Source organism: Agelaius tricolor, unplaced genomic scaffold (genome assembly GCF_023055355.1).
Source record: "Agelaius tricolor isolate 1412-34295 unplaced genomic scaffold, bAgeTri1.0.p SCAF_19, whole genome shotgun sequence".
NCBI lineage: Eukaryota > Metazoa > Chordata > Aves > Passeriformes > Icteridae > Agelaius > Agelaius tricolor.
In genome coordinates, this window is record NW_027269279.1 from 9,750,525 (window position 1) to 9,774,194 (window position 23,670).

The following is a 23,670-nucleotide window of genomic DNA, read 5'->3' on the forward strand; positions in this document are numbered from 1 at the left end:
ATTTTGATATTAGGGAATCAGGTGAGATTTGGGACATTCTTCTGGCATCTGTGTATGACTGGTTTTTCTCCATTCCTCTAAGATCAGTGATTAGGTGTTTTTTTCCCTTGTAATGATATATAGGTAGGTCACTGTGCTTAGAATTTTTCTAGAGAGAGCTGGGAGAGACACAGTGTAGAAAAGATGGCTAGTGGAAAGACTAGAGAATAACAAATGGAAGACTTAGTTCTGATTAAAGTGATAGCTTGGCAGGGAATATAATTGAAAAATCATCTTAAATTCAGCAGTTTCATAATCACTAAGCTGAAAGCAATGAGATCTGGAAAACAGCATGCAGATATTCTGATTAACAGCACCACCACCAACAATAACATCAACAAACCAAACATAAAAATCCTCCACAAACCAGACCTCAAAGGAAGTGTATCCTGAAAGGCCAATCTAGATAAAGAAGTGCACAATTTCTGTAAGCTTACAGTAGAAATGTGTGTGTGCATTTATAGTGTAGTCATAAATAATATGTGTGTACAGTGGTGGTCAAGAGAGGCTGTGCAATCTCCACCCATGGAAATACTAAAAATCAGACTGGGCACTGTCCTGGGCAAGCCTGTTCCAGCTGATCCTGCTCCAGCAGGACTTGGGCCAGGGGATCTCAAGAGGCTGCTGCCAGCCTCAGTGATTCTGGGGGTTGTCTTTCCATTAAGGTTTTAAAAGCCCATGGAACATCCAATGCAAATATTCTGTTAAATAATCTTTGCTAAGAACAAGCAGCATATTGTAATTAATATATATTTGTCTTTATGCTTTGGTTTTTTTTGGTAGTGCTCTGGTTTTGGGGGGAGTTTGTTTTTGGGGTTTTGTTTGGTTTTTTAACATATCAGTAGGAAAAGCAGAAGTCCCTTGGTCTCCCTGTAAATATTTGAATGCCATCCTATCGGTTCCGAGAGGAGAGCGCAAACTGAGTAGGTACTGATTTCCCAGTAAGTCTGTCTTTGTCACTGGTACTGCCAGTTCCCACAATCCTAGCATTCCCAGGCCATCAGTCAGTGTCTACAAGGAACAATTTTCAAATATTAAAGCATGTGAAAAGACACACAAGCCAAAACTCAGAGATCTCTAGGGACTGTGACCTCTTAAATGGAATATATTCTGACATTTTCACAGGCTACATGAAAGAATTCCAGCAGGGTCATTCCATTTGGTAAACTTCTAAACAAACATTCCATCATTTTAGTTTGATTTATAGATATTATTTTTTTTAATTATCTGCTTATTGTGAAGAGATTAACACAGGAGACATGACCTGTGACTGACTCAATTCAAGGCATCTGGTATATGTGAAATCCTGTTTGAGGGCCTGGCATTTGAGTGATCACAGGAGATACAGAAAGCATGTTTTCCTTTAAAGAGATCACTTGATCAAACTGTCTTATTCTGACCTTTTTTCTTGAAATTCCTGGTGCATAACTAAATGCATAGCTAGAAAAGAATGTTGAGTTAATTTTAAATTCCATTGTATAATTGTTTTAATTTGTTAGAACTAAGTCCTAACTGCAAATGTTGTTGTTGAAGTACCAGTTTGTGACAGAGCCACTACAAGAAGGTAACAGGGAGCAAACAGAACTGGTGATTGGTGTGCAGCACATAGTATAGGCAACTTGTGCAAATCAGAGCACAGTGGATGACTAAATATTGTCCTCTACAGGATATATATATGCAGTTAAATGTAGATCTGTACAGTTAAACATATACAAAAATGCACATTTTCATGTACTCTATATACACATTTTTAAAATATTTATTAATTTAGATGTGTATATGGGTAAGACCAAATGGAAGGTGGTTTTCATTTAAGCAGTGAACACTGCCAACATATGTCCTCCCTTAAAAGGAATTTGTGTGGGTTTTAGTGGGAGTAGAAGAACATGCAGACTTATAAATTTGACATCACTGTAAGTGTTTGGTATTTTTCTGGGAAGGGTGACTGAGGTAGATGGTGACCATTATTTGTGTTGTTTGGGTCTTTGTTGCCACAATGGTGGAGAATACAGGCAGAGCAGAGCCCCCCCCAAACAATTCCCCTTAATTAATAATTTGAAGTAATGTTCTTAATGTTTACAGAAGTAATGGAATAAATTATAATAGGGAATATGTAAACTGATGCTTTAGTTTGTGTAGTCAGAGCACTATTTTCCTATGTGAAGAAATTATTACACCATGATCAAGAACTAGATTATCCTAACACAATATAAAGCACCAAGATATTCATCAAGGTGTATGTAAAGCCAAGGTGAAATAGATATTTGAGTAATTAGGCTTTTTTCCCACTTGAAAATGTTATTATGGTAGTGAAAGAGTTTAAACACCCAAGGGCATTTGGTTTGGTTCTGTTTTTCTTTTTGATGGGATTGCAAAGGAATGAGTTCCATATGATGTGAAGAGTTGGAATGTACTGTTAAAGCAATTGTTGCTTAGTTACTGGGTGTTTAATGAGGCTGGGAAGCAGCTCCCAGTCAGTGATGTCACTCAGCACATCACTGATGCTTCACCCAGATAAGGATTTGTTGAGAGGGGCAGACAGGCAGGCACTGGGGAGGTACCATGGGGCTCCATTGCTTCCTCCTGTACTTTGGAACTTTAGTTTATATCTACTAGACACTTCCACCTTTTAAATAACACTTTTGCTGTAGGCTGAAGGTTGGCAGAACACTTGGAGTCTGTGCTGCAGAAGAATGGAAGGAACAAGTGCTGATGACCTTAGATGTAAAGCAAATGTTTGTGAAAAACTTGTGCAATACATTGCTCTTAAATGAGATTCTGGCTTGAAACTGACAGAAATGTTCCATTCTGAGGCCTTTTTTCTTCATTTCACCCACTCTTATGCAGTATATTCAACTGTAATTGAAATTCAAATGAGAGGTACTTCTGCCCTCTGAAAATAATGCAAATTCTAACATTTCATTTTCACTGAAACCAAGAGCTTGTTGTGTGTCTTTTACTTCAGCTTCTGGTTTGGATGCACTGATGCAGTTTGTAACAGAGTTCAAACCTGTGACTGAAAAATAGCACCTGCGGGACTCAAGATTTTCTCTCAGCTGAAAGAGATACTTTGGTTTTGTTGTTTGATAGAAAACAGTCTCTCAGCCACAAGTTTTGTTTCTAGGTCATTATAGGTTTCTCTGTGATTCTCAGTTTCATTTTGCTATTTGTAATGTTAAAAACAGCTCATTTGAAACAGGTACGTGCTCAAATTGCAGAGGTTTTATGCCCAATGTTTAGTTTGGAAATGAGTAGTTCTCTTTATTACAAAACATTCTCTATTTAAATAGTCAGCAGGAGAAAGAGAAGATGAAAAATTTGCAATTTGAAAAAGTTTTTTGCCTGTTCTTAACAATGCCATCAATTTCAAATGACAATCCAAATTCCAGCTCACTTTTAGACACTGAACACAAAATCATTTCAAACTCTGAGTGGAGTTTTAAGATCCCAAGCTTTTTCTTTCCCTGATTTATATTGTGTAATTCGTGGGTTGTTCTATTAACTGTATTACTGCTAAAATAAAGAGTAGCCAAAGAACAAACAAGTTGCTGTTGTTTCACTAATACTTACACTAGAGGATTTTTTGTGGTAGGCCAAAACGGGTGATTTGAAGGGCAAGGTGTGAAGTTCCCACCTGTAAAGTCACAATTTCTTTTCAGAGAAATATGGAATAGGGTCCCTTAAAACCAACAACAAAAGTAACTGAAATACAAAGCAGTTTTTATCTGTCAAAACAATCTTCAAGACAGATACTGCCCAAACATAGGCAGCGTGTTCAGTGTGGTGGTAGTGGTTCATGACAGAAATTCTGCTATTTCATATGAGCTTAAAAAATTACCATCAGATTTGAAAGTGCATGAGTAAATCTGAGGAGTCACTGTGGTGCTTCAGCAGTCACAGGTAAGAACATGTGTAAAACTTTCTCGAGGAGTTGCAGATTTATTTCATTTGGCAGGGAAGAAGGAATCCTTAACTGGCAGGGGGTGAGCACTGGGGGCAGCAGGCAGCAACTGCCTTGGTTCACATGGGACATGCTCGTGGAACACCTGGGGACTGGTAGTGAGCAGGTGAATTTGGACTGGAACGTGCTAAAGGTGTTTCTGTTCCTTCCAGTGCAGCTCTTAGGAATGCTGACCAAGGCCATCATAGGAACGAGCACTTTGCCCATGTTGCAGTGCTGTGGAGCTGGGAATTGTGAGATGCCTCCAGCTGCCTGTGAAGCTGTCCCAGAGTTTTAGGCTTTTCCAACAGACATGTTGAGATGATGATTAGTTTTTCTTTGAAGCCTTATCACTGAAAATATAAGAACTCTATTGTTGCACACTCAAATAACCAGTAAAACCAAGTTATCAATTGAGCTTGGATTAAGGTATATTCAAGACTGCTGGGAAAACAAAAGGTTGTTGGAATAGGAATATTTTTTCATGATGTGGGAGATAGATGTTATTCTTCATGCAGGGATTTAAGAGAAACTTATCCCTGAGCAGAATATCCAGATATTGTCCATATTCACAGTATAACTGAATCTGGGGCAGAACTATTTCCTTCTTCAAATGCATCTTTGTCTTCATTTGTTATGTCTGCCCTCACCCAGCTATTCCATATTGTATAGCATTTATTGGCAACAGCAGTATTTGGTTACATGAAAAATACACAGCATCATTTTGGCCTTTCATCTCTCCTAGTCTGTACAAGAATTTCCTCATTCTTATTTTTCATAAATTCTGTAATTCCTGCTTTTTATACTAAGGATTTTGCATGTTACTGTTGAGATTTTGATCAGCCTTTTCATCTCTGTGTTAAGCTTGTATTGAACTAAGAGGTGAAATTGAAGCAAAATATGAGGTATAACTTCAAGTAGCTGAAGCATAAGCACATTGATCTGCTGTGGGGTGGCTACCCTTGGAAAGGGGAGGAGTGGATAGCACCAACTCCTGCCTAAGATCAACTTTTTGAGCAAGAGAAATGCTCCTGAAGGCTTGAACTGCTCCCACCCAGCTGCTGTTACTGTGGTCAGCTTTCACCTGAGCACTGGGCACTCTCCATTTATATAAAGCACTGTAAAGGGATAGGAATGGATAGAACTTCCTTCAGAAATATGGTGTTTGAAGAAAAATGTCCTCCTCTGGCACCTTTAATTACACACTTCCTCATTAGGGCATGGAATTTTTTAATTTCAAGATACTGTTTTCTGAATCATTGGGAAATCAGAGTGTATGAAGTGCACTGTACCCTTTTCATAAAACAATTTATGCTGTTATATATTGTTACACTGTTAGAATATAATTTATCAATCCAAACAATTAACTTCTCTCTTACAAGAGAGAAATGTGGAGTACATACAAAATGGTACAAGAAAAATGTGGAGTTATAATCTGTTATATCAGTAAGTGTGTAATATTCTGTTTATTGACTGTGTCAGAGTTTAATGTGTGTTTAAGTAGTCTGTGTTTGTATTCTGCTTGTCTGTTTTTATTTTCTGAATGTGTGGAGTTTCTCAACAGTAGTTTTGTTTCTTATGCACAGTAAGTGTTCAGCTGCAGGCAGTGAGGAAGTTAATTTGATTTATGAAGGAGCTTTTCCACAGTATTTTTTCCTTGTTTTCAGTAAAAATCACTGCAAAAGCAAATGTATTGGAATAGTCTTTAACTTGTATTTAAGCAGAACATAATTTAAGCTGATAATTTTTATACAAATGATGTGCAGACATCTGATTTTTAGGCTGGGAGAGTGGCCTCAAATCATTCATGCTGCAAAGAGTTTTTTGCCTGTTATTGTCAGCTCCTTACATGTCAAGAGGTTGCTAAAGCCTGGTGAGCTCACTCCTCCTTGGAGGGTGCAGTTCTGAGCAGATCTAGGTCTCCTTCTCCCAGCAGCAGGCAAACAGGGAGAGGCTTCCAAACCTTGCTGGGCCAGGCAGCTTCACAGCCCGTGGTGTCACTTGCACTGGGAGTCAAGGTGAACAGTCAGGGCTCAGTGGCTGTCTTGTAGAAAGATCCAAAGAGGAAAAGATGGGGGTTTTTTCCTAGTTTCCACTTCTAAAAATTCTGTATCTCAATGTATATAGGTATTTTCAAATCTGATTCTATGGAAGTGAAACATTTTATCTGAATGGAGATATCCTTTATAATTTCAGGTTGAAGGATTTAAAATACAAAGTAGAGGTGTGGAAAATGTGTGCAATGATAGCATTTTTAGGCCAAAGGGAAGGGAAAATACACCTGCCAGAATTCCTAGTTGACATGTAGAGACTCTTGAACATTATGTATAGTTTCTTTTCTCTAAGTACAGGAAATGAAATGCAGACTTGTCTGCTGTTCCCTTATGGCCAATGCCAGGTAATTAGAGGGGATCCATTTCCCTGAAATCTTCCAGGTTGACACTGAAGTTGATGACTCATGTAAGATAAATGGGATATGCTGCAGAGACTGGCAGATCAGAAGCTGTGGGAGGAAATACTCCTGGAACTGTTGGGAATAATGAGATGTGTAACTAATGCAAAAAGGAAAATAATAAAATACTCGGGGCTTAGATTTTTACAACAAGGAACAGAGGCTCTCATACTGCAGGAAAGGCATGGAAATAATCACTGGTTTTCCCAGTTACCTCTGCTAGGTACATGTCTCTGGAACCAGTCCTGGGGTTGATGGGTGGGAAGGTTCCTTAACATAACTATAACATTTTCAAATGCCGCTGTGCAGCTTTGTTTACGGGTGAAACTTAATGAGTAATGAATGTGCCGGTCAGGCAAAGATGAAATATTTCTGCTGCCTGCAGCAGTGTTCTGAGGAATGGGGGCAGGGAAAAGGAAGGGGGGAAAGGGAGAGGGACCTCAGCAGTAGTTTGTCTTAGGTATCAGCGAATGCTCTCCAGCAACTGCTGGATTTATTTTTAACCGCTTGACTCATTCTTTGTCAGATGATTGACCACCGAGCTGCACATTGAACACCAATGTGCAGAGGAAGCGAGCGTAACTCCAGGCACAGGAGGAGTGTCTGCCTGGGAGGAGAGGCGGGCTTTGGGAGTTCGGCTTCACATGCTCGGTGCCCGCGCTGAGAGCGGGCTGCGGGCTCGGAGCGGCCACAGCCAACGGAGCCGAGCCGGGCTGGACTGAGCCGAGCCGAGCCGAGCCGAGCCGAACCTGTCCGGACTGAGCCGAACCAGGGTGGGCTGAGCCGAGCCGAGCCGAGCCGAGCCGGGGCAGCGCCATGGGCGGCGCGGCGGTGCCCGGGCTGCTGCTGCCGTAGGAGCCCGCGGCGGGCCCCGTGCGGAGCGCGCTGCACCGCTGCCCACCGCGGCCTGCGCTTTTTCGGTGCTGGATGTTGCCATTCTAAAGGATTCCCACCATGATCGATAGCTCCAAGAAACAGCAGCAGGGCTTTGCCGAGATCTTACCTGCAGGAGATCTTAAGCCACTGAAGGAGAAGGAATGTCTTGAGGGGAACAGCCAGAAAAGTCTCAAGGAAGGTCAGTCACTTGCTGCTTGGGGGACAGAGAATGCAGAAGTCCTGGGCACATTCAGTTCACCAGCATGCCTGATGTAATGCTGTAGGTCAGAAAGAGGTTTTGTACATTAAATGAGGTATTGTTTTCCCTCTGAAAAAAAAAACCTCTAAAAGCTGAATTTATATTTTACTTGAGACTAGTAAAATAACGATGATGATAGCTTGATAGGAATTGTAGTATGAAGAAAAATGAGCAATCAAGTAGTCTTTTCAGGGTATTATTTAGTGCTGAATTAATGAAGGACTCTGTCCTGTAAATATTGCACAAAGTGCTTCAAAATGTCTCTATTGAAATACATTTAACGAAATAAACATCATTAAATATGGCATGTCAAAATAAAACCCCACACACCTTTAGTATTAGACATATTGTTACCTCATTTGCAACAGTGCATTTCTCAGCTCTTTTCTTTCTTTGGAATTCTGTTCTCCCCTCATACTTTAAATTAAATTTGATTCTGGTTTTGAGAAGTGTGCTTTTCAAACCACATTATGTCTTTTTAAATTATTAGATTTCAACTGGGCGTTAAATTGATAAAATGCACGGGCATTAGTTTTTAAAATAGCAGTAGTTTGAGACTATTTGGAATATCATTCAAAGCTGACAAATAGAACTATACGGGATTCATGTCAAGTAATCTCTGTTAGGCTGAGGCAGCAATGCTGCTGAGACAGGGCAATGTTGCTACTCCTGCGGGCAGGGTTCTTCCCGCTGGCCGGGGTGAAGGAGGAGAAGGCAGAGACCTGGAGCGCGGCTGCCAGCCCTGCCCAGGGCCGTCTGGCACAGGGGGAGTAACACACCCGGCTCTTGCAGCTCTGGGCTCAACTCCAGCTGCTTAATCAATAGGACACAAACTGTGTTTGTAGTAGACAGAATTCCTGCTTTCCTTTCACAGCACTCTGCTTTGGCTTTTCCTCCAGATATCTCTGGATTGTCTGGTGATTCAGAGATTTCTCCCTTGGTGTGGTGGGAAGAGTTCTATATGAGATCCTGCCTTTTTCAGAATTTAAATGCTGGGTTTGTTTGGGGGTTTTGTTAATTTCTTTTTTAAATTTGGACCTTAATAGCGTTTAAATTTGGCAAAAAGATAGCCCATATTCAGTATTAAATTCAGTACCTGACAGGTTAGTTTAATGCCCCCATTACTTAGCTTTAAGTTTGAGCTAGAGAAAGCCCTGATCTTTGTGCAGTGCACTGGCACTGAAGGTGTGTTGGTGAGCAGGAAGGTACTGAGAGGTTGAGTGTTGCTGCCTGTGGCAGTGGCTGAGAGCAGAACAGTTTTGCCTCCTTTGTGGCAGGGAAGTCCTGACTGGGAGACAGTGATGAAAGAAAGGGCCAGCAGTGCCTCTGGCTCGGGGTGGTTGTGCCTCCCAGCTCAGAGCAGCCCAGTTAAAGCCCTGCTGCTGCTGCTGCTGAGGCTCTGGGGACAGCAGCCACAGAGAAGGGAGCCAGGAGGGTCAGAGGGGTGGGCAGTGATGTAGGAAAGAAACAAAACCTATCTGGGGTAAGCTACCAAAAAATCAAGTGCAGAAAAACATGGCAAAGCCAGCAGGGTGGGTACTGTAGGTGGGCTGATGAGTAACCACAGTAATGATTATCTTCAGGCCTCTGCAAGCATGTCAGTTATGGAGAAAGTGGATGAAAGAATGTACATTACAGTAATGATGGTCTGTCAGAGTAGCAAAAAACCTGCAATTATGGGATACTCTGCCAGTCTAAATTCATTAATATTTGAGAGCTTAAATTATTCACTGCATACAAGAAGATATGTTTTCCATAATCACTATCTTTGCTTCCTTTTCTGAGTTTTAGTACCTGTTCTCCATTTCCTTTCCCCAGTAATATATCTTATTCTTTTATCTCTCCCAAGTTTGGCAATGTAATGATTAAAATAATGAACCTCTTCTTGAGAGTTTGATTGACTACAGGATCTCCTCTTCCAGCCTTTCCTCCTTCTAAAGCTTAGAAAAACAATAATTTTCTTTCTTGTGGTATATAGAATGAATTATTGAAAACACTCCAAATCTTCTTGCTTTACATCTAGAGGGACTAAAACAGAGCTTCACATTTCCAGTTTGTTATGAAATATGTAGTTCAGACATTTTATAGATTTTTAAAAATTCAGTTGCAGTTGTTAGTTTAATCCTATTTAAATAATACTACAGGTAACAGATTTTACTTTTTTAAAAACATAAATTGTAGGACAACTTATTTTACAGAACAGTATCTTCTAAATTAGCTTGTGCCATTCTGTCTCTCTTTTTTTTGCCTTTCTCTTTTCTCCTCCTTTCTTCCTCCTTAAAATGATGTGGCTGGTTTTGCCACGTGAATTCTCAAACGTTTCTTCCTTAGGACACAAAAATACTTAAAAATACAATATATGAATTAGAAAACTTGCAAAAATTAAAAATGTAATTATGTAGAGATCCAATTCAAAAAGTGCCTTTGTTTCATAAGCTACTTTGCACAGGTTTGGTAAATGTAAAAATCCTGAGATAGTGCAGTGCTTATTTCAGCAATGAGTACCTTAAGAGAACTGCAAGGTGCAATTTTTTTTTACTTAGTATTTCTTTATAAGAAAAGGAATTTTTGATGGAAGCAAAACCAATAACACTGTCTTCAGCAAATTAATATTAAGGACATTAGCAGTTTAGATTGCAAAGCTGAACTTTTTTCTTTCCTTAGGCTATTGATACACATTATAGCACCCTGTAGCATGGGAGGAAATCCTTTTAATTATCCTACTTACTTCTTGTAAACAGCTCAGATACTATTGTTGCCTGTTGCCTTTTTTGTGAAAAAAGTTCTTACTTTTATCTGTCTGATAAAAATTACCTTTTGTATGAGCAAGGAACAAATATATTTTCTGTCTCTGAGGTCAGTCACACAGTGCTAACTAAACAGCTTTTTCAGAAATTCCTGTACCATTGACTCTACCTCCTGCAGCATCTTGTAGCACTGTCAAGTAAGCAACCAAAACATTTGGAAAATTCAAGTGAAAAGCCTTAAATGTGCATACAGTTACTAAGGAATATTCAGTGCCATCAAACAGTGCATGTGTTAGGACCTGGGAGTACACCTGGACTGCAGATTGAAAGGTTTCCCAACAGCACTGGAGAGAGCTGAGGAAATCTTGTTTTATACCCTGACTTGTTTCAGTATAAAGATGGATGAGCTGCATGACTGTACAGAACTCCTGAAGACACAGTATTAAACTGGTGAAACAGATCAGTCTGGTGATTAGGTGGGATTTAAAAGGAGGCTGAATCCCAGTTTGTTTGCACCATATTTTTCATATCATATCTGAGTTTCAGAGTTACCAGTTGCCTGCAGGCTACTCTAATTTAGAAAAACTAGCCAGGAAGGAAATTTTATTTCCACCTTGAAACACAATTTCTTTCCGGGATTTGTAATGCATTTTCAATTTACTGCTTTGTGAGGAACTGGAGACTGGAAGTGCTGGAAACAGGATACAGGGTGCAATGAGTGGATTTCTCAGGTGTGCACTGGAATTGTCTTTGTGCTGCCTGAGTAACAGATTACCAGGTGTAGTCAGGAAGGATTTCTTCCCCTCATCCCTTGCAATCAAATCCTTGTTGCATGAGAATTGTTTATTCAACAGACTTCCTGCTATTGCTGGCATGTTGAGTATTGATGATACTCTCGACCTCTTCTGCTCTCCTGCTCTGGCATGATAAAGATTCTTCTCTTGGTTTATTTGGGTTGGTTGGTTTTTATAAAGAAAAAGCTCTGAGTTGGGTTATCTGGTGTTTGGAGGTGTTTTTATGACCCCTTATCAGTGGTAATCCATCAGGTATGTTTCTTGAGACACAGATAATGAGAAAAATACTGGTGAAAAAGTGTTATTCCTTTGTTAATAAAGGAAGCACTATAAATTCTGTGTAGTGATCCTGCAGGGCTGTGCTAAATTCTACCACCATAAACAGTCTCTTTAATGTCATGGGATAATTGTATGTCATAAAAGTAAATCAGCACTTACTCCACAGAATTTTCTTCTTCAGTGTAGTACTTAAATTAATAATAAATATATTGGAATACCAAACACATGCTTAACTACTTCAATAAACCAAGACTACTATGTACTAATTTGATTTTGTATGTAATCTGTATACAATTAGAAGACGATGGTGGCTAACCAAGAGCTTTTAAAAAACTTGCTATGGCAACTATAAGATTTCTTGAAGTTTTTATAGAAGGATTAGGAGTGCTGCTGCCAAGAGCCAGGGGTATTCCCATCCAGCCCTACCCTGCTTACTGCCAGCCTCTTTCTGCTGTTGGCATTAGGAGCCCAAAGTCAGTGGCTATTGCCGAAGAGCATTTCTTTCAAGGTGCCAGAGCACAGACCTGACAGGAGGCACCTCTGCACTGTGCAAGCAGCAGAAGCAGCTGGGGGTGGAGGGAGGCACAGACCATTGGCTTTTCATTGGAAATCCTGTGTTAGATCATATTGAGTTATGAAACCACTGTCTGCTTTGCTGCTCTGCTGGGGGATTCTTCTTTCCTGTCACATCCACCACAACACGTGGGAGCCTCAGCCTCCAGTGCAGGGTCCTCCCTAATGCAGCAACTTCTCCTCTCTGTGATCAGCTGGACTCACCCACTGAGCATCTGCAGAGTCTGGAGCTGTCTGCAGCAGAGGTGACTCAGTACCATTGCTCACAGCCCCGTTTGCAAGCAGGCAGCTCAGTGCAATCCACCTTGCTCTGCTTTCAATTGCTGTGTACTCTCCTGAGGTGGAGAATCTGCTTGGGTGTGCATTTTGTTTGCTGTGCCTAGGAATAGCATGGACAATGAATGGAGGGGGCTTGGCTGGAAATCATTTGTCATCATTCTATGTAATACACTCCAAATTATCACAAAGGAAGCTGTAATAGATGTAGAATTTAAATTCAAGTTTCATGAGTCCCTTCACAGTACACTTTTTGGCTAATAGTAGTATTTGAGGAAATGCAGATTATTTTTTAAAAAATCAGAGGTCTGCACTTAGCAGAGTAATACTTGCAGATTTAGAAGATGTTATTTTTAATATACTGAAGTTATGCAATTTTACAGAAAATGGTAATATAAGCTTTAGTTTGTTAAGACTTCTCACCCAACATGATAATGATTTTTCTCATTTTAAAGATGTAAACAGAATCATGAAAAGTATAGATTTTGCTTTTTACATATCCATGCAGATATATATATATATATTCATCCCAGCAGACATCCCAGTAATTTGTTTGAAGGCTTGTGTATATTCTGGCTGGTTTCTAAGCAACATGTTCCATAGCAGTAGGATACAATACAGATTGTCCTATATCCTAGTCATTTAAGCCTCTCAGCTAATGATATTGTTATAGTTCATATGTTTGTTTGAAACGTTGAGTTTACATGCAGCTCTCTTTGCCATCTAGGTTTTCATTTTCTGCTTTCAGTGGATGCTGGAACTGCTGGAAGCACTCATCTGAGCATCAGCACTGGCTGCAGACAAAAGCTTTAAATCACTGTGGTGTCATTTGAGAGATCTGGACGTCCTGCAGGGCTCCCCTCCAGAATTCTGGAGAGATGATCTGAAATGGCCCTCAGTAGTCTCCTCTCATGTACTTTACATTTACACAGTACATTTCTAAGCTGAAATGGAAGTATGACTGAATAATTGTTCAAAAATGAATATGCAAAAGAGCTGCTTCAGCTTTTCTTAATTATTTTGGATATAGTCTTAGCAGAAAAATCACTTATACAATAATGGAAAAAAGAACATTAAAATTATATAACAAACCAGTAAGGGTTTTTATTTTAACGAAAGCAAGAGAACTAAATAAAATAGCTCCTTTTTAAAATTATATCCTCACATACATGGAAGTTTTGAAGGCATTCACCCATGGTTAGATGATGTCTGATACTTTTTACAAGATGAATTTGTGATAAATTATTTTTGTTTTAAAATGCTGTTATTACCATCTTCAGGCTGATTGGGAACAAGTACCACAATTTAAAATGCATTTTATCTTAAAATTCCATACAACTTACTTAGAATCATTTCCAACAAATTAAAAGTAGCTATTTTCATGGTTTTCTCACCTCTCCTTCTTTGCCATGCCATATAAATGAAGTTACCATTATATTAACAAATTTCTGACTTTGGACTGGTGGAATGTGTAATACCATGTGCAAACTACCATATTCCATAACCTTCCTGAATTATGTATCTTGCATATCACCTGCTCTTTCTTTTACTTACTACACAAAATATACTTTCTACTATTTTTTTTATTTGCAGAACAAATATTAGTGGGAAAAATTAACCATTTTTTAATAGATAGAGTACAATACCTCATCATAGAGCTGAGGGAGAAAGCTCAGGAGAAAGCAAAACCTATTTCTGGAAGATTAACCTAGCATAAAGTTAGGGTTTGTAGAAAATCCAGACTTTATGATGTGAGCAGATGGGGTTTGGGGTTTGGGCAGCAGTGCAGGGTGCCCAGAGAGCACTCGGTGCTTTAGGATGTGAGCAGATGGGGTTTGGGGTGCAGGGCAGCAGTGCAGGATGCCCAGAGAGCACTCGGTGCTGTAGGATGTGAGCAGATGGGGTTTGGGGTGCAGGGCAGCAGTGCAGGATGCCCAGGGAGCACTCAGTGCTTTAGGATGTGAGCAGATGGAGTTTGGGGTGCAGGGCAGCAGTGCAGGATGCCCAGAGAGCACTCGGTGCTCAGGTTCTGCGGCTCTGGAGCTGCTGCCCTGTGGGGCTGTGTCACAATTCCAGGGCAGAGGTGATGCTGGGATCACTCCCGGTAGAATTCCCTGCTCTGTGCAGTGCCACACGCTGGTGACACCCTTGCCTTAAGGGTACAGCTGCTTCAGCCCAGGGGACACCTCTGTGTCCCCCCGCAGTGCCGGTGCCACCGCAGCCTCTGCCGGGAGCCTCTGCCCGCTGTGCCCCAGCCTCCAGGGGGCACGGGCTGCAGAAAAGCCGTTGGCAGCTGGCAGAAGGAAATGGAGGCTTTCGGTACCAGCTTTGCACTGAAAGGAAACGGCCGCGGTTCCAGCCCTGTCTGTTTCCATGGCAGCCAGCCTAGCAGCCTGCCTGGAGTTTCTGCCGCTCTTGGAAATTTCCAAGGGGTTATGGAGGAATGTTGGACATTACATTTTCTCGTTTCCACTTGCAGTTTTAAGTGTTTAAATAGGTAATATCTGTTGGATTTTAACTTCAGGAGAATAATGAGATGATTACATACAGAACATTAAAAAAATCTCAATGTGTTGTTTTTCTTCTTGCTGCCATTTGAAAGGACTGTGTGGTGTCTTCTGGACCCTGTGTCCACGGTGAAATGTTTGTTTCAGCTGTGTAATTGGGAAATGACAACAACTATTTGCTGTTTCATAGTACCTTCTATAAAAAGATTAAAATTTGATCTTAAATTAATAGGCTATGTAATGGGCTATGTAATGAACTATGTTAGATGTGGAATTATTAGTGCTGGAACTGCTGGAACTGTGCACAATATGTGTTCTGGTTTTTTTCAAGGCAAGAAGCAGTGGTGAAAGCTTGTCAATCAGTGGAGATAGCATTGCTCCTGCAGGACAACTATTGATTTATTTTTGGCCTCTTTACATTCCAGTGCTTGTGATTATGTAGTACTACTTTGAGACTGCTCTTCTATAGGATACACATTACAGATTCGTAACAGGAATCACTTGCTTAGCTCTGATAAAAGCTGTTTGTTGTGGGTGATTTAATAATACCCTTTATTTCACTCCTTCTGCCACTCACAGCAAGTAAAACATGCCCAGAGCGCTCTGTTTGCTGCCTTTCCAAGGTGTACAGGACGTGCTGTGTCTCCTCAAGTGCCTGTTGGTGGCACTTCTGCTCCCACCCCCTAGAGCCTTCAGCAGGAGATTGAGGAGCTGCTGGTTCTGGTTATCCTCAGTCTCTGCCCCTTTGGGGCACATTGTGTGTAAACCAGAGCAGGACTCCTGGTGTGACAACAGGGCATTCATTGGCTTTATAAAAGTTGATCCTTTACATGAATACACTTCCACATACCCAAGTGCATTGGTTAATGGATGAGCTCCCCTTTCTGCAGCATCCTCTCCATTCCCTGGTCAGAAGTGTTGATTCCCTGGAGTGCTGACACTGGAAGGAGCTGGAGAGTGGAGCACCAGGCTCTGGCACTCAGCTTTTGTGCTGGCTAAACACTCTCCCTCCAGTGCAGTCACAAGACTTCTGCTGACTCTGAGAGTCAGATAACCAGATGTTCTTACTGTGAGGAGGGATTATGCTTTTTTGTTTTGTCAGTAAGTATTAAATAAGCTATTCAAGCTTTAATGATCATTTTATTGACTTAAGAAAAGACATGGAAACTTTGGAATCTCTCCACCTGGTGTTCAAGTGTTAAAATCATATGCTTAGTTGAAAACAAAAAAGAATATCCTCCCTTGTCCCTCGGTCAAAGCAGGAATTGGTCTGACCTCTCTGTGCATGGCTTTTATTCAGAAGCAGTTCACAGACAATTTTTAGAGTTGCAGTGGTGTGAAGGAGGATTCCTGCCAGATAATGTGAAGTGCAAAATATTTGTACTGTCCTTTAACAACTACATTTGCCAGTGCTGTTAACACTGCCCTTCTTTTACACGTGTACTTTAAATAGGAGGAACAGCATTAACAACATAATTAGTTTTTCAACATATGTAAATATTTGTTAATGTTGTGCCTTCATTTTGGAGATCACTTATGATTTTAGATGTTATGTAGGTAACTTCCTGATTTTAAAAGTGTAAAAGTGAAAGGTAAACTATCTGGCAGCAAGCTGAATGGATTTACTCTGATAAGAACCATCTGTAAAACACAATGTTTGAGTAAACACCATTCCAAGGGCAACTTTGGTTTGTAGTACCTCCACCTCCTGTCTTTCAAGTTCTCCCTTCCCCACATTCCATGATGGTTTGTCTGTAAACGTTTCTTTAAAATAAAGGGGAGGGGGAAAATCAAAAGAAGGAAAAGAAATCCAAACCCTGACCCACACTAGAACAAGAGTAAAAAATATATATGCATATATCATATATATATGTATGTGTGTATATATATATATATATATGTTGTATTTGGGTAATGCTTCCGTGGTTTTTAGATTTTTTTTGGTGGTTTTTTGGTGGGTTTTTTTGTTTGTTTTTTTTTTTTTAGGCTGTGTCTTCTTATCTCAATCCAACTTTACTAGATTTCTCACTTTGTGTGGTACTGACTGTTCTAGAAATCTCTTGCTCTATGGATTTCCATATATATGATAAGTAAAGTCTGTATTAGCTTTAATTACATTAGATTTAAACCAACCTGTGTTCTGTTCTAGATAGTTTCTCACAGAAATAAATGAGCAATTCTTTGCCATAAGTGGAATTCTCATATGGCTCATCCCTGTCTCTGAAGATAATTTCATTATATTTTCCTTATTGAAAAGGTGTGATTCAGTTTCCATGACTCCCATCCTCCTGTCGGGCTGGCTGTTCTTGTGAGTCCCCATTTCCTCGTGAGCTTTTCCCAGACCTCACTGCTGTTCCCTTCCTTCATACCCTCAGCAGCTTCCCCTCTAGTATAAAGAGACACATCTGTCTGTACCTGCAGAGACAGTGAAGGGGCACTCCTGACTGTGCTGTGACCTCCTGCTCTGACACCCTGACCTGTAACCCAGCTGTCCTCTGACTGTGTGAAGTTTTGCAACTCACAGACAGGTGTTTCTGTTTCTTCCTTATGAACAGCTCTGCTTTTTACTTTGTGTCACTGTAGGGGCTGAAAGTATTTTAGATCCTCTAGATCCTTGTATTTCTTTTATAGAGATATCAATATTGGCTTTTTTCTGATGGATTTGCTTTGGAAAAGCAGAACCTTTTCAGCTTTCCAACTTTAAAAAATAATATATTTAGGGGTTTTATTCAAGATTGCTTTCTATTTGAAAATTTTCTATTTAATAATGCATTTGACTGCTCAATATTTATCTTTTTAAAAAGTGTAGCTATGAAACACTTTTTCAACGTTAGTTTTGGAGTTGATTGCAAAAGCAAACATCTGGTTTTCATCCAGCTTGGTTTCTGTTTAACCTCCTTGCTCTGGTCAAGTCAAAATCTTCAGTTATTATCTTATACCATCTTTCTAACTGTGAGTCATCTCTTCTTTAGCATTCCCCTGCAGTGCTTTCCTATTAGTCATGCTACAGGCTGTCCTTTCCTTATTATGTAATATATAAGTTCATGATATTTATCTAGCAAGTGAATAACTACATGTTCTATATCTTCTATATCTCTAATTTTCTCACTGTTTCTATGACTTGTCCAGATACAGATGGGACAACTTCAAAATCTTCCCTTATTGCTTTGTAGTGCCCAGTGTAGATGAACAGATGATGGGCAGACAAGTAATGTTATGAGAGACAAAAAGGTTTGTTTCATGTTTTTCTTAAAAAATGCTAAAGCTTCACACGTGAGCACATCAGGTTTCTGTGCAGGCACATCCTTACTGTTCTCTCCCTTTTGCTCTAGTCCCACTCTGTTCCCTCTTTACACTGTACATTGTTTAGGATATGGCTCAGTTTTTAATCTTTCTGTAAAGCTGAAGCCAAATATCTGACCATAAATGAAGCCACAAATCATAGATACCTTCCTAAACTACATAGCAGGGCTTCCTATCATTTATATTTAGAAATAATGTTCAGTATAATATATTCAGTAATAATGTTCTTTCCCACTTGTGATTACTAATACTGAAAGCACATCCCTAGCAATGCTTAGGTAGTTGTAGCTGAACCAGCTCCACCTACAAAATGGGCTTTATGAGAAAGCTTAGTGAAGAAAAAATTGTAAAAGAAAATTGTAAAGTCTGACCAGATCTGCTGTGCCACAGCCCTGAAATGTTTGTATTTGAACTCTCAGTGTTTGTGTGATACAAGAAAATAATGTCCTTGTTTTCAGGACTTGCTATTCCCGGTCTTAATGCTTTAGCCAGAGGAATATCCTTCCTGTACTGCAGAACAGGAAATAAGCTGGTTCCTTTTAAATTCTGGAAACAATGAACTTTGTCCTTAGCTTAATTTTTTAGAAATTACATTCATTTTGATGTTTTGGACAATGCATTAGCTTGTTTTGCTTCCTTGTGAAATACAATAGGAACAGCATACCATAATCATACACCCATAATAAGCTCTCAAGTCGGAATTTCAGCATTTCAGCATCTTTAATGTGATTTATACTTTGTCTCTTAACTGTCCCTTGTTCAGAGGATGAAATTTCACTTTGGGGTAGTAGCTACATGTGTCAAAGAGATAATGAAGCACTATGATAAATTGATCTAGAAACAAGGGGAAGGGAGGGGTAGAAGAAAGAAACAACTTTTTTTCCCCCCTTGTTTTTCCCCCTGGCAACAGAAAACCATAATCTTTAAAAGTATAAAAAACTTTTATGTCTACCTCTTCCCCCAGGCTTTGTGGTTTCTGGTGTAGCATTTAATATATGTCACATTGGTTGATACACAGAAATGTGTGAGAAACGTTTTATTAAATGTAATGAAATGTAAGAATTTACATTTCATTACAAGCTTTATAAGCTGTTTTTCCGCATTTGACAGTACTGGATTTATTCTGTCCTTTAAGTAATTATGATAACACATATCTCAGTCAAAAAAAACCCAACATTTTCTGATGTTCAGAGAGAGAATAAGGTGTGTTCCTGATTGTAACACTTTTTTGTTTTTAAATAAGGCAGATAAAATTCTGCTTCTCTTCAGTTTCTTGTGTTTCAGCAAGGTTTATTTAATGTACAATCAGAGTTTATATTAAAAAAAACCTTAAGAAGAAACTATCAGCAAGACTAACACAGACCTTTTCTTCTAAAATGCTCTGCACAGTTCATTTCTATTTCAGCCCAGTGAAGTCATGTAAGATTGGCTGAGGACATGCAGTAAGGCTCTGTAATCATTAAGGGCTCCAGTTTATGGTTTAAACTCTACCTCACTGTTTTCTTGATGTAAGCTCAACACTCCTCATGAGGCCTGACTGGTGGGAAAAGTGGATGCAGATGGGAAATACAGCCCTGGCATCAGAGATGAGACTGAGAGCAAACTCCAGTGGAAGTGGGGATGGAAGTCACCCCTGGAACTGTTAACAGCAGCAGTTCCTGGGATGGCTCGTGGGGGTTCCTGTCAGGGCTGAATACACAGCAGAAGGTATTTCTAAGGTTGCAGTACCTGGTATCATTGGAATGGGGGTTTGCACTCGCTGAGGAGACTGTGCTCACACAGGAATCAATGTTTTCTTTTGTCAGTACTTCAGCTGAGGCTGCAACAGAGACGGACACGAGAGCAGCTGGTGGACCAGGGCATCATGCCACGTAAGACTTACACCTAGGAATTTGTATTTCTCTAGTGTTAATTATGAATTGAATGTAGAAAATGATGAAGATAAGCATTTCTGTGAGATCATTAAAAATAACTTTAGCATTTGAAAAGACTTGTGGGATCCTTTTGATAACCTAAGTAAGCATGTAGTGAATTCACTGTGCTTCAGTCAATTCAAGCGTGTCATGTTTCAGTTAAAATAGCCATTGTGACAAAAATGCAAGGATTTGTAGACCTAGTCTGATTCTGCTTTTATTTTCTCTACTTAAATAATTATGACTGATTTACTAAATAAACCGAATTACTTAAATGAGTTGGCATTATTAATAAAACCAGCAGTTTTTAAAGAGTAGAATGATAAAGGTTGCCAAAGGTGCACAGGAAACATGGAGGATCTCAAAGTGGATAGCACTGAGATGGAGCACTCTACAATGTATGCTATTGCTAGGTTAACAGTGGTTTTTTTACTCTTTTTTGGTTATTTAGTAGCTAGACATCATTCTGTTTTCTAAGATGAATATTTAAGGCCTCTACATTTTTCTATATCATTTTATAGTTCTTAAGGGAAGGTCCAGTTCTCTCTAATAACAGCAAGTATGAGGTATGGACAGCCAGAAAATTCAGTGGAATAAATTAAATTAAATTGGCATTTTGGCATTCTAAACCTTACCTTACAAAATTTCCACTGTGGGACAGTTTTGATAACTAAACAAACACCTTTGTAGATACTGAAAAAGTTAACCATTACATGCTAATAATCTGTTAAATATTCCAGGTATTCTATAAAAGGAGTATTGCTTATCTCTGCTAAATATAGGTGGATACAACTAGCACAAATCAAATGTAATCCTGCAAACACAACTCTGAGGTGGTGTTAACACTCATACACACATTCTGGTTAACATATTTCTTTAGAAAATTACTTCCTGTCTGTTTAACTCTTACTCTCCCTTCACAGCTTTGAAAAGTCCAGCTGCATTCCATGAGCAGATAAAGAGCCTGGAGCGAGCCAGGGTAAACCACTTTGTGTAAACTTGTGATTAACATCTGGAAATGGAGAGTCAGTTTTTTGTGATACTAAATTCTCTGAGTACATGGAAAAATTCTTACCATTACAGTAATAATGTGTGCTTTTATTTTGGGAGAATTTGTTAAAATAAAATATCAAATCTGAGAGGAACTTCTCTGAGCCTTCACAGATCAGTGGGGATTAAACTTACGGGGGGTTAAAACATATGGGGGAATGTTAACCTCCAGTTAAGGATTGGATACTTGGGGAAATTATGCTTCTGCAGTTTTTTTCTATGGCAAATCTATACTATTGTGATTATGTGCTGGTGTGGGATCAAATCCAGAAAAATTCCCATCTTGTTTGAAGAAGTTGGAAATCCATCAGCCTTGCTTAACTGCTAGGAAAACAGAACAAAGCAGGAGGAACCCCTTCACTGCCTGTGTTTTGACAGTGCTGCCCCCCCATCTGAATGAAACTGCAACTATTCATTGATTGGACGTGGCTGATCTGTCAAACTGCTTGGAGTTTTTAAGTGAACAGTAGCTAATGGTGTTTCCTCCTTTCTTTTAAGACTGAAAATTTCTTGAAGCACAAGATCCGGAGCAGGCCGGACCGCTCGGAGCTGGTCAGAATGCACATCCTGGAGGGTACGTGCTCACAGTGTGCCCTGGAGCTCTGCTCAGGCTGCTCCCTGCAGGGCCTTGCTTCTGCTCTCACCTGTCTCCCTGAATGGCACTTGATGGCAGTTAGTTCTGAAGGTTTATCTGCTCTATTTCTCTGCTTCTACAGTGCCTGTATTCTAAATCTGTGTAGTAACAGATACATCTATGGCACTGAAGGTATTCCCAGCAGTGTATTTATTTGTTTGCTCTTGCATATTGTTCTTGATCTATAATGGTAATTATAGTATCAGATCTGTACATGGAGTGTTTCTATTTCAGTTTCTACTCATGCCCTAAAATGACCTTGACAGCCTTGTGCTCTCCTCTGGCCCTAAAGAACCTTTAATAAATGTGACTGTTATCCTGTTATCTGTTATACCTGGCTGCTTTTGATACAAGTGGAATGGTTCTTGCAAAGACAAGACAATGTTGTTTGTCATGAAATTGGGGAACAAGTGGAACAGAATATTTGAATCAATATATCCTTTTAGAGACCTTTGCAGAGCCTTCACTACAGGCCACTCAGATGAAACTGAAGAGAGCTCGCTTGGCAGATGATCTGAATGAGAAGATTGCTCAGAGACCTGGCCCTATGGAACTGGTAGAAAAAAATATTCTTCCTGTAGACTCCAGTGTTAAAGAAGCCATTATAGGCAAGTAGAAGTCCCACAGCTTCTGTTTGTGATCTATGTGGCATTGTGGAAAATAAATAATTTAACTCTTGAGGGTAAAGTTCACTAGAAGATAACACATGCTAAGTTTATTACTACTTACTCTTTCAGCTTCTGAGACCTAAACTTTGTTATCATTTAAATAAAGTAGTCCTATTTTACATGAAACTTTGACAATACATTTTTAAAAGTAAAAATCATTACAAATAATCAAACATCTGTAGCCATTCCTCAGCCTGTCATAGGTGTCTGTGTGCACTCCACATCTGTTGAACGTACCTTGTAATGTCTTACTAAAACCACTTCTGCTCCACACTTGCTTTTATTGGTTCGTTGAATATGATTTAATATGGCTCTCATATTAAAAACACAATAAATACTTAGGTACCATATGTTTAGAATGCTGAAAACTGATCATTTTCCAGCAATTAGCTAATTCTGCCATAAATGTCTAAATTCAATTTGTGCAATTAAAAAAAACATTGTTTCTTTCTGTGTAAACATTTTAGCAGTTGGACAAGAGAATTACCCTCAAGCTTTGGATGATTTTTCATTTGATGAAGACAGCAGTGATGCTTTATCACCAGATCAACCAGCCAGCCAAGAATCCCAGGGTTCAGCAGCTTCCCCTGGTGAGCCAAAACCAAGTGACTCACCCTCACCAATAACCCCAAATGCTGCTACATCAACACAGGTACAGTTTTTAAATGTTAAGATCTTCACAGTATGGTTTTTGGGCTGGCACTGTAGAAGTGGGGCATGGTTTCAAACAGAATGAATACATCTGCTGCTACTAAGGGCTGTCTGGGACTCTTTTCTGCTTGGGGGTGTACAGAGTAGAACCCTGGCTTAGCTGGTGGCAGTGATGAAATTCCCATAGGCTGCAGTGAAGCCATAAATTCCCTGAAATTCATTATGACAAGATCTGCAGCTTTCCCAGAAGTTGTTTAAAAGGTCATGGCTATGGTTTACTCCAGCTGTTATTGATTACTTAATGTCTGTCTTCCTTCTGGGCAAGGTCTTGAACTCATTTAGAATTAAACTTTACTGAAAGAACAACAGTTGATGTCAGTTCCATTACCTTCAGAAAAGTCCACAAAAAAGGTTTCCTGCATGATTTAAATATTCTTTCCTATATTATTAAAATACTGCCTAAGGAATTTACTATTTAAGAAATCAAAATAACAGTTATGTTGATTTTTCTGAGGTTTTTAGTATTTCCTCAAGGTACTTACAAAGAAAGGAAAGTAACTGTTGTGGCAGATAAAATGTTATCTTTATAGCAGAGCATCTAAATGTGTGAGGATTTAGAGAGCTGTGGATTTGCTCCTTACTGCAGAAAGTAAAGTCAACTGTTAAACAAGTAAAAAAGAGATAGCTCTTGTTAATGCTCCAAAGTCTA

The 23,670-nt window shown here is 39.5% G+C and overlaps 1 protein-coding gene across 3 annotated transcripts in view; it reads left to right on the forward strand.

The window, feature by feature from the left end:
* MRTFB (myocardin related transcription factor B) overlaps nt 1–23,670 on the forward strand; it is a 67,132-nt gene that overhangs the window by 20,489 nt on the left and 22,973 nt on the right. For 2 of the 3 annotated variants that reach the window (XM_071444205.1, XM_071444207.1), the window contains exons 4-8: nt 19,851–19,916; nt 20,882–20,937; nt 21,507–21,582; nt 22,089–22,250; nt 22,778–22,962. In XM_071444205.1, coding sequence (XP_071300306.1) covers nt 19,851–19,916; nt 20,882–20,937; nt 21,507–21,582; nt 22,089–22,250; nt 22,778–22,962 — 545 coding nt within the window. Of the gene's footprint in view, nt 1–7,366; nt 7,507–19,850; nt 19,917–20,881; nt 20,938–21,506; nt 21,583–22,088; nt 22,251–22,777; nt 22,963–23,670 lie in introns of those variants that run through there. The other variant, XM_071444206.1, reaches the window with a different exon arrangement.